The sequence below is a fragment of the Mobula birostris genome, chromosome 8, assembly GCF_030028105.1.
Source record: "Mobula birostris isolate sMobBir1 chromosome 8, sMobBir1.hap1, whole genome shotgun sequence".
Taxonomy (NCBI): domain Eukaryota; kingdom Metazoa; phylum Chordata; class Chondrichthyes; order Myliobatiformes; family Myliobatidae; genus Mobula; species Mobula birostris.
Genome location: NC_092377.1, coordinates 101806568 through 101818595, shown reverse-complemented (window position 1 = coordinate 101818595; position 12028 = coordinate 101806568). Strand labels below are relative to the sequence as shown.

Here is a 12028-nt window from a genome sequence, read left to right as displayed (position 1 = left end):
CCTGCAAGTGTGTCCCATAATGTTCAGCAGAACAACACAAGCACCAATAACAACAAAACGAACTAACAATATGAAAACAAGTTGCTTTCCCACTCTCCCAGACAGACACATTGTCAGGCCTCCAACCCCAGAACAGGCCACCCCTGGGCCTCCAGCTTTTTGTCCTTGGCCATAGACCCTCAGCCACTGGGCCTCCAACCACAGTTACAAGATGACACAGTGCTTCAACCTTGAGGCCTCTGCATCCTGACTCGCCAACTTTGGTCTTTGACCTCTGGACTCAGCAAATCAATAGCAGCTTCCCTGTTAGGTCTCTCAGGTGCCCATCAACTCACCCCATGCACAACCCTACTTGCACATCTCTTTCATCTCCTCCTTGAGCTCTGAGACAGCATCACTACCACTGCATCACTGTACCCCGTCTGTACGTTTTCCACATCTCCGATGACTACAGAAGGTTGGGATCACAGCCTTTGAGCTTTGTACTAGGTCTTAGGTCTTGGTCTTCAAATACGCTTTTGGACAGACAGTTATAAACCCCACTGGTACAATTATTCACTCAATGGGGCAGCTTCTGAGATACGGGAAACTCACATTGAACAGGATATGGCCATGGACCTCAATTGCTGGGAGGGCTGGAGGCAGGATTGGTAGAGAACCTTTGGCATCCAAATGTTCAAGATCCATTCAGGAATGGAATTCTATTAAGGAATCAATTATGACATTGCACTCATCTTCCAAGTATGAAAATAACATTCAGTATCTCCATAGTGTGGCTCACTGACTGAAACTAGAATGATCGTGGCTCTGCAGTCAAAGGTCTGTAGACCTCCTTAACCCAATTTGTCAGGAGTGGGGTGCAATAATGCAATGAGGAAAACTGTGGTTGGTGGAAAGAACAGGAATTCTGCAGATGCTGGAAATTCAAGCAACACACATAAAAGTTGCTGGTGAACGCAGCAGGCCAGGCAGCATCTCTAGGAAGAGGTGCAGTCGACGTTTCGGGCTGAGACCCTTTGTCAGGACTAACTGAAGGAAGAGTGAGTAAGGGATTTGAAAGTTGGAGGGGGAGGGAGAGATCCAAAATGATAGGAGAAGACAGGAAGGGGAGGGATGGAGCCAAGAGCTGGACAGGTGATAGGCAAAAGGGATACGAGAGGATCATGGGACAGGAGGTCCGGGTCCGGGAAGACCGGGGGGGGGGGGGGACCCAGAGGATGGGCAAGGGGTATATTCAGAGGGACAGAGGGAGAAAAAGGAGAGTGAGAGAAAGAATGCGTGTATAAAAATAAGTAACAGATAGGGTACGAGGGGGAGGTGGGGCATTAGTGGAAGTTAGAGAAGTCGATGTTCATGCCATCAGGTTGGAGGCTACCCAGACGGAATATCTGCTCTCTACTCCGCCGCATCTGCTCTCAGGATGAGGCTTTTCATTCTAGGACGAGGGAGATGTCTTCCTTTTTTAAAGAAAGGGGCTTCCCTTCCTCCACTATCAACTCTGTTCTTAAACGCATCTCCCCCATTTCACGTACATCTGCTCTCACTCCATTCTCCCGCCACCCCACTAGGAATAGGGTTCCCCTGGTCCTCACCTACCACCCCACCAGCCTCCGGGTCCAACATATTATTCTCCGTAACTTCCGCCACCTCCAACGGGATCCCACCACTAAGCACATCTTTCCCTCCCCGCCCCTGCATTCCGCAGGGATCGCTCCCTACATGACTCCCTTGTCCATTCATCCCCCCCCCCATCCCTCCCCACTGATCTTCCTCCTGGCACTTACCCGTGTAAGCGGAACAAGTGCTACACATGCCCTTACACTTCCTCCCTTGCCACCATTCAGGGCCCCAAACAGTCCTTCCAGGTGAGGCAACGCTTCACCTGTGAGTCGGCTGGGGTGATATACTGCGTTCAGTGCTCCCGATGTGGCCTTTTATATATTGGCGAGACCCGACGCAGACTGGGAGACCGCTTTACTGAACACCTATGCTCTGTCCGCCACAGAAAGCAGGATCTCCCAGTGGCCACACATTTTAATTCCTCATCCCATTCCCATTCTGACATGTCTATCCACGGCCTCCCCTACTGTAAAGATGAAGCCACACTCGGGTTGGAGGAACAACACCTTATATTCCGTCTGGGTAGCCTCCAACCTGATGGCATGAACATCGACTTCTCTAACTTCCGCTAGTGCCCCACCTCCCCCTCGTACCCCATCTGTTACTTATTTTTATACACACGTTCTTTCTCTCACTCTCCTTTTTCTCCCTCTGTCCCTCTCACTATACCCCTTGCCCATCCTCTGGGTCCCCCCCCCTTGTCTTTCTTCCCGGACCTCCTGTCCCATGATCCTCTCGTATCCCTTTTGCCTATCACCTGTCCAGCTCTTGGCTCCATCCCTCCCCCTCCTGTCTTCTCCTATCATTTTGGATCTCCCCCTCCCCCTCCAACTTTCAAATCCCTTACTCACTCTTCCTTCAGTTAGTCCTGACGAAGGGTCTCGGCCTGAAACGTCGACTGCACCTCTTCCTAGAGATGCTGCCTGGCCAGCAACTTTTATGTTGGTGGAAAGATGCTGCTTTACCAGTCTAGACTGCGACTGGATCTGTGTGCGACTTGGTTAGGATCACAACTTGCACATACTTGGACCAAAGTGCGAATGGCCATGATTTTTTGGGAAGCATTTAAGAAACTGAAAATTACTGAAGCTTTAAAAGCACCAGGTAATGGCTGACGATGTCCCTGCCCTCATTAAGCCTATCTGAGAAGCTATAATAATCCTCAAAAGTCTACTTCTGTACTTGGCAAGATTTAACCGGAAAAAGCAAATGGCCTGCATACTGCAAGGGAATACGATGGGGAGAACAAGAATATCAAGGAGGTGGAGACTGACAGAGGGAAAGTGTGCTATGTATGAATGAGAAAGGGGGTTGAAGGAAGGGAAAATTAGAGGGAACGTAGAAATTGAGCCCAGGAAATAATTCTCATCTATCCAATACCTTCTGATCACCTCTTACTTTCCAAACATCTGAGGAGGTAAACAAATTTCATGCAACCTCGGCAGGCGATTCAATCCACCTCGTGCTGGGAGTGCTCTGGCACTGACTGCTGAAATGCATTCAAGAGCTAATACACGGCAGGACAACAGACACTGAGCAGGGTGTGCAAGAGGGGGAAGGCAAGAGGGGAAAGACAAGGGCTAGGAAAAGAAGAGGGGCATAAAGGGACATTGTGTGGAAGAGGACTTTAGCTCTGAAACCATATTAGCTTAATCATAAAGGGAGGTAAATATCTGTGGAGGCCAAGTCACTGGGTATATTTAATACAGAGGTTGAAAAGTTCTTGATTAAAGAAGCTAGGGGAGAAGGCCGGAGAGTGGGGTTGAGAGGGATAATAAATCAGCCATGATGGAATGGCCAAGTGGCCTAATTCTGCTCCAATATCTTAAAGTAAACAACTATCTTAAAAGTACTTTGCAATTGGAGCACAATAACAACATAGCACAATGTTAATTGAAGACCTTCCCTACCTCCAGACATCACTGCCTTTGGAAAACAAAGACGATTTGATAACTTCTGGTGCCATCCAAGCATAGGTTCCTGCAGCACTCATTTTTGTTGTTTTATGCCACTCCCTGGCCAAGCCAAAATCCGTGATCTTCAGTGTTTTGTTAGCCAAGTCATCATTCTCAATCTTCTCCAATAACAAAACTAGGGTGATAGGGATGTGGGAAAGAGACATAAAAAACAGCTTGAGCATACCCAACCTCAAAGTTAATTTATTACCATTGTACATATATGTTATTTATTTACAGTACTTTGCAAAAGTCTTAGGCATGCTAGATTTTTATATGGTTTCAGATGGTATCTCCTCCACAGAGCCCAGATCACAACAACATCAAGCATGTCTGGGGTTACCTGCAGAGATAGAAGCAAGCTGAGTATCCAAAGTCCACAGAAGAACTGTGGTAAGTTTTCCAAGAAGCTTGGAACAACCTACCAGCAGATTTTCTTATAAAACTGCGCAAGTGTCTCTAAGAGAACTGATGCAGTTTTAAAAGCATGGTCACACCACATATTGATTTGATTTAATTTTTTCCTGTTTACTGCTTGTTATATAGCTAATCTTTTGTTATTTAGAAACTTTTCAATTTATTATTTTTGAAAGCATCTTTGCTTTAGAGAATTTTGTTAATTGTGCCCAAGAATTTTGCTCAGTACTGTATTTAGTGATGTAGCGCGAAGTAAACCCTTCTGGCTCTTTGGGCCACGTTGCCGAGCAACCTCGACAAACCTGATTACCCCTAACCTAGTCACAGGACAATTTACAATGCAACCAATCGATACACCTTTGGACTGTGGACAGAAGCCAGAGGGAGGATCCACACATTCTGGGGGGGGGGGGGGGGGGGGGCGTACAGAGAATCCTCACAAACAGCACTGGAATTGAACTCTGATTTCTGGAGTGCCTCAAGCTGTAATGGCTCATATGTCATCATATATAAACAAGACTCATTTTCTTGCAGGCAATCACAGAAAAAAGAAGAAACACAATAGAATCAATGAAAGACCACACACCCAACAGGACGGACAAGAACCAATATGCAAAAAACCAACAGTCTGTGCAAATACAAATCACTTTATTGAATCCAGTACAGACAGTAAATCTGACTACACCCTATCCAAAATAGCACATTTGTCTGGACAGAGACAAATTATATTGAATATACACTCAGTGGCCACTTTAATAGGTACAGGAGTGGAACAAACTGTGGTCTTCTGCTGTTGCAGCCCATACATTTCAAGGTTTGATGTGTTGCGTACGATCAGAGATGCTCTTCTGTTGTTCCATGTGGTTATTTGAGTTACTGTCACTCTCCTGTCAGCTTGAACCAGTCTAGACATTCTCCTCTGACCGCTGCCCACAAAACTGCCACTCACTAGATGTTTCTCACACTATCTCTGTAAATTCTAAATACTGTTGTGCGTGAAAATCCCAGATCAGTGGTTTCTAAGATACTCAAACCACCCCGTCAGGCACCGACAAGCATTCCACTGTCTAAGTCACTTAGATCACATTTCTTTCTCATTCTGATATTTGGTTTGAACAACTGAACCTCTTGACTATGTCTGCATGCTTTTATGCATTGAGTTGCTGCCACATGATTGGTTGATTAGGTATTTGCATTAACGAGATGTAAAGTGGCCACTGAGTGAATGTAATTGATGTTAGCACAAAAATGGAACATAAACATTTCCGCAGATGCTAGAGTCTGAATCAACCCCATGTTCCACAAAGCAATAAAAGTCACTTTAGTATTTAAACTGGGCTCAATGTATTTTCAGGATGGTGACATATCCTTTAAACATGGCCCAGCTCTTTGGAGAGAACAAAGGAATAAATGAAATTTGTTCTGCAGTTTAATCCAGGTTCCCGGGGCACGTGCAATTTCTCTTATACAATGAAGCTGCACTGATCAAATTGACCAGAAGCATTCATCTTTATTTTATTTAGTTAGAGATACAGTGCAGAACAAGCCCTTCTGGGCCAATGAGCCGCACCATCTAACAACCCACCTATTTAAGCCTGCCCTAATCACAAGATGATCTATAATGACCAATTAACCCACTAATCTGTACTTCTTTGGAATGTGTCTCATTTTGTTGAATAAAACACTTCTGCATCCACTAGCTTCAGTATCTCTCCGCTGCCTTTGCTCACATTACCACATACACAATAAAAGACCTTTGTTCCAATTCTGTTTATTTGTGTAACTTTGTTTAATTTATGTTCTTCATTTTTCTTGTGAATGTTTTGTAGCTGCTGCTATGTACCTATAATGGTTTGGTAATTAAGTTTTTCATTGCACCTGTCCCAGACAGGCACTCTATTTGTTTATCGGGATAAAGCATGGAGTAGGTCCTTCCAGCCCTTCGAGCTGTGCTGCCCAGCAATCCCCTAGTTTAACCCTAGCCAAATGACAGAACAATTTACAATGCCCATTTAACCTCTATCCGGTACGTCTTTGGAGTGTGGGAGGAAAGCCAGGCGGTCACGGGGAGAACATACAAACTCTTTACGGGCAGTGGTGGATTGCTAGTACTGTGTGCAGTGAACTCAACTTATTTCCAAGGACAAAAGGGCATAGCTTCAAGGTGAAAGAGGAGAGGACCAGAGGGGCAACTTTTTCACCCCGAGGATCTCTGTAAATGGAACGAGTTGCCAGAGGAAGTAGGTGAGACAGGTACGTTAATAGGGAAGGGTTAAAGGGGAATGGGATGCCTTCCATAGGCAGTTTGGTCAGCCGGGACCAAATAGGCCAAGGGGTCTGTTTCCACAATGTTTGACTCCAGTACTCAAGTCCCTGTTATGCTTTTGGGTTGCACTGTAAAGGATGTTAACATAGAATCTAAATGCCACTTCCAATTAACAAAGAAACAGACTACATCAGCACATAGAAACTGGCTTTATTTGTCACATGCTTACCAAATCATTCAGTGAGATGCGTTGTTTTGCATCAATGACCAATGCAGTCTCCAAGATTGTGCTGGGGACATCTTGCAAATGTTGCCATGCTTCCGGCATTAACATAGCATACCACAACTCACTAACCCTAATCCATATATCTTTACCAAGCAGTAAAGGCTGATTTATACTTGTGTGTTAAATTGACGCCGTACGTATGGCGTAGCCACGAACCCTACGCAGTGCCTACGCGGATCCCTACACCGTAGACTGACGCGCACCTCTCCCAAAATGTAACTACATGTCGCGGCAATGCAGACCGCAACAACTGTGAATGGTCCGCTTGGTAGCATCGCATTTCCTCCTCCACTGCAATAGCTTCCCATTGGGCGACTGAAGGGCAGGGAAGGAACTCTGGCTTCAATGTTTTCTATAAAGCTTTACAGACCTCCGAAATAATGAAGGACACATTTCACTTTTACGAGAAAACACGCTTGCTTTAAACTTGTTTACCTCGAGAAAGACTACCATGACCACGAAGCCTTGCACGGGCAGGTGTGTGCACATGCGTGATGTGCACAAATTGCAGAGTGACGCAGACACACCAATGCACAAGTATAAAAGCTCACAATGGTGTAGCCCACTTGTGTAGGCTATGGTTTAAGCTGGTCCGCACAAGTATAAATTAGTCATTAGGCTGATCAACACCTCAACCCACTAACCCACCCCACCACACCCCCAACCATCACTACTTTATCATTTCCTGTCAGTCACCTTCCGTATAGACACTCCTGTGCCTAGCGTCACTTTATGGACATACAATTAATCTATGTAAGCTATCTTATGTATGTATATTTATTGTGTTCTTTATCGTTTTTTTTGCGCTGCATCAGATCCAGGGTGAGAACTATTTTGTTCCCCTTCTCTCTTGTGTACTGGAAATGACATTAAACAATCTTGAATCTTTCTTTGCACTGTGGGAGAAAACCAGAGCACTTGGCGGTGGGGGGGGGGGGGGGGAGACCCTTGCAGTCAAAGAGAGAATATGCAATCCCTTTTCAGACAACGGCAGAAGTGATCACTGGAGCTGTAAGGCCCCAAAACCACACTGCAAGACCAGTGCACCTGGAATGGAACTGATCTCTGGACATTCTACTGCAAAACAATCAGCAGTATATATTTGCATAGAATAGAATGAGCATTTCATTCGGTGGGAAAACATTGCAATTGCCCCATCAGCAACCCCACAAACAACAAAAGAAATTGCCCAGTCTTCTATGCACTGCTTTCAAAAGGCTGTTAACTCACGGAATTGTCATCCTAAATACATAAGGTGAAGTGCCCTATCTAGCACACCAGATAACGGTATATTCTGTCAACAGTACAACCAAAGAATTTTATCCTTTTATCAAACTTCCCAGATCAATAGGCCTGCTTGCTCTCATTCACCACTGTTTAAACTGCAAACAAGGTCTGTATTGTAACACTTATCTCAAAAGTCAATACCATTCAGGGGAGATCTGCATTCCATTCCAGTCTGCTGTTGAATCTCAAGATATTTAATTAGCAGTTTGAGGCTAATGAGATAATTAGAAGAACTCTGGTGCTGCTCTCAATATTTTGCAAAATTGTCCCAGGGCACCAAAACTCATTTTGGAGTCAAAACAGGGACATGCCATCTATAAGTATGCTGACGATACAACTATTATTGGCAGAATTTCAGGCGATGAGAGGCTGTACAAGAGTGACATACATTGTCTAGATAAATGGTCTCACACCAACAACCTTGCATTCAACACCAATAAAACTAAAGAACAGATTGTGAACTTCAGAAAGGGTAAGACCAGAGAACACACACAGGTCCTCATAGAGGGATCAGAAGTGGAAAGAGTGAGCAATTTCAAGTTCCTCGGTGTCAATATCACTGAGGATCTATCCTGATACCAACATATCAGTGCAGCTACAAAGACACGAGACAGTGGCTTTACTTCATTAGCAGTTTGATAAGATTTGGTTTGCCACCAAAGACACTCACAAATTTCTACAGATGTAACATGGAAAGCATTCTAACTGGCTGCTTCACCGTCTAGAATGGGAGAGGGGGCCTACTACACAGGATCTAAATAGGCCGCAGAGAATTGTAAACTTAGTCAGCCCATCATGGGCACTGGTCTCCGAAGTATGCAGAACATCTTCAAGGAGCGATGCTTCAAAAAGGCAGCATCCACCATTAAGGACCCCCATCACCCAGGTCATGCCTGTCTTCTTTGCTGCCATCAGGAAGAAGGTATAGAAGCCCCAAGGCACACACTCAATGATTCAGGAACAGCTGCTTCCCCTGTCATCCGATTTCTGAATGGACATTGAACTCAGCAACACTACCTCACTACTTCTTTAGTTCTATTTTTGCACTACTTATTTAATTGAACTATTTAAATATATTTATTGTAATTCACACTTTTTTCCTATTATATATTGCATTGTACTGCCAGAAAGACAACAAATTTCACAATATAAGCCGCTGATAATAAACTTGATTCGGATGATAGGTATTTCCTACCCGAGTCTGGCTTCGTACTAAATCACTCTTATCATGCCAACAAGAGCATTCATCTGTTTAACAATTAACTTCCCAGCAACCACTCCAATCTCAATCATTCTCTTTTTCCTCTCACGTTCACCTCACTACACTTACGTGACACTACACCACCTTTCTTTAGCCAGAGGGTGGTGAATCTGTGGAATTCATTGACACAGACGGCCGTGGAGACCAAGTCATTTGGACATTTAAAGTGGAGGTTGTTGGGCTTTTGATTAATCAGGGTGTCAAAGGCCAAGGGGAGAAGGCAGGAAAATGGGATTGAGGGGGATAATCAATCTGTCATGATGGGACAGCAGAAGACAATGGGCTGAATGGCCTAATCTGCTGGCAGCATGGCAGTGTAGTGGCTAGCACTTCGCTTTAGAGTACAAATGGCCTGGGCTCATTTTCCACTACTGCTGGTTAGAAGTTTGTACAATTCTCCCCATGACTTTCCCCTGGTCTCTCCAGTTTTTGGTAGGTTAGTTGATCACTGTAGATTGTCCTCTGACTAGGCTAGGATGAAACTGGGGAATTGTTGGGTGCTATGGCTCAAAGGGGGGGGGGGGTGGTAGAGAACAAGAGAGGGGGCGGCGGGTAAGTGGGAGAGGGAGGTGTGTGTGTGTGTGTGTGTGTGTGTGTGTGTGTGTGTGTGTGTGTGTGTGTGTGTGTGTGTGTGTGTGTGTGTGTGTGTGTGTGTGTGTGTGCGGGCGTGCGCGCGCACGCGCGCGATCGTTCATTTGTTCATATATTCGTTCCACAATCTATGGACTCACTTTCAAGCTCTCCACAACTCATGTTAGACCATAAGACATAGGAGAATTAGGCCATTCAGCCCATCGAGTCTGCTCCACCATTCCATTATGGCTGATCCTGGATCCCACTCAACCCCATACACCTGCCTTCTCGCCATATCCTTTGATGCCCTGACTGGTCAGGAAACTATCAACTTCTGCCTTAACCCACGGACTTAGCCTCCACTGCAGTCTGTGGCACAGCATTCCACACACTCTGTAACTAAAAAAATTCCTCCTTACCTGTTCTAAAAGGTTGCCCCTCAATTTTGAGGCTGTGCCCTCTAGTTCAGGATACCCCACCATACGAAACAACTTCTCCACATCCACTCTATCTAGTCCTTTCAACAATGTTCTCAATATTATTCATTGTTTATTATTTGTTTTGTATTTGTAGTTTGTCTTCTTATGCACTTTAACTGTTTGTCTGTGTTTGTGGGTAGTTTTTCATTGATTCTGTTGTGCTTATTGTATTTGCTATGAACGATGCTAGGAAATTAGTCTCAAGATAGCCTATGGTGCCATATACGTACTTTGATAATAGGTTTACTTAGAACTTTGAACATTCTGGTGCCAACACAGCATGCCCACAATGTTCAGCAGAACACAAGCAGCAAAACAACGACAGCAAAAACAAGCCCAATTCATCCCTCCCTCTAGCACAGGTACATAGGCCTTTAACGCCAGGAGAAACCTCGATCTCCATGGACACGGACTCGGGCCTGCAGACACAGGGCTTCAATCTCCACAATGGACTCGCAGTGATTAGTGGACTCAGTTGCAGGCCAGTGTCCCTTGACTTCTGAACTGCTGATTTGACCCTCAGTATTGATCCCAGTATACGCCGATCCCCAAACACTAGGCGTCGAACTCTGGACATGCTGGCTACTGGCTGGGGGGGTGGGATTGTTGGCAAGGAAAGCTCTTCTGCAAATTACTGCTAGAATTTCATTTACCACCCAAGACTGGAAATGAGGACTTATTTTATGCAGTGTCTGATGTTTCCTCTTACTTTAATTTCTCTGACTACCCTCCCTCGGTGCTCCATTGGAATGCCAGCCTTAATTTCTGTGAAATGTCCCAAGTGGAACACAAACCCATAACCCGTTGACTCAGGTGCCTGAGCACAGCCGAATGAACTATAGCCAAGATCAAACTTCACAGACCAATACAGCACACAAACAGGGCCTTTGGTCCACAATGTTGTGCTGATCTAATTATATTAGTAATTAAAAAAGCCCAATTCAATTAACATTTTCTGCCTACACATTGTCCATATCTCTTCAGTCTGTGCACATTCAAAGATTAAGTTTAGCTTTAAAGTTCAAAGTTACACACACACATATATATACACATAATTATATACACACATATTGATATATACCTATATAGTCACCACATACTACTACCTTAAGATTCAGCTGCTTGCAGGCATTCACAGTAAAGAGACACCATAGAATCAATGAAATAAAGACAAACAACCAATGCGCATAAGAAAACAAACTGTACAAATACAAAAGAATGATAATAATAGATAGATAAGTAATGAATATTGAGAGCATGAGATGAAGGGTCCTAGAAAGTGAGCCCACATGTTGTGGAATCAGTTCAGTGTTAAAATGGGGGAAGTGATCCCCTTTGATTCTACAGCCTGACTGAAGGTCCTGTAGCTCCTGCCAATAGCAACTGCAAGAAGAGAGCATGGCCTGTGTGATGGGGGTCCTTGATGATGGATGCTGCTTTCTTGTGACAGCATTCCTGGTAGACGTGCTCAGTGGTGGGGAGGACTTTACCTGTGATGGACTGGGCTGTATCCGTTACTTTTTCTAGGATTTTCCATTTGAGGTTGTATGTGTATCCATACCAGGTTGAAATGCAACCAAGATTCAGCCTGTTTAACGTTATTTCCAGTACACAAGTGTAAAGGAGAACAAAATAATTGTTGCTCCAGATCCGATCAGTACAAAAAACACACAATATAAAGAATACAATAATAAAAACAATACAAATACACAAGAGCTTATATACACAGATTAATTGTATGCTCATAAAGTGATGGAAGCACAGGTGACTGACATAAGGCACGTCTGTACATAAGGTGACTGACAGGAAATGATAGTGGTGGACAAGTGGGTTAGTTGGGGGAGATGTTGATCAGCCTTACTGCTTGGGGAAAGAAGCTGTTTA

At 44.5% G+C, this 12028-nt stretch overlaps 1 protein-coding gene across 2 annotated transcripts in view; it reads right to left on the bottom strand.

Moving 5' to 3' along the window:
• The window catches only part of LOC140201545 (mitogen-activated protein kinase kinase kinase 21-like), a 155980-nt gene that overhangs the window by 60639 nt on the left and 83313 nt on the right, over positions 1–12028 (bottom strand). For both annotated transcript variants that reach the window (XM_072265824.1, XM_072265826.1), the window contains exon 2: positions 3531–3711. In XM_072265824.1, coding sequence (XP_072121925.1) covers positions 3531–3711 — 181 coding nt within the window. The remainder of the gene's footprint in view (positions 1–3530; positions 3712–12028) is intronic.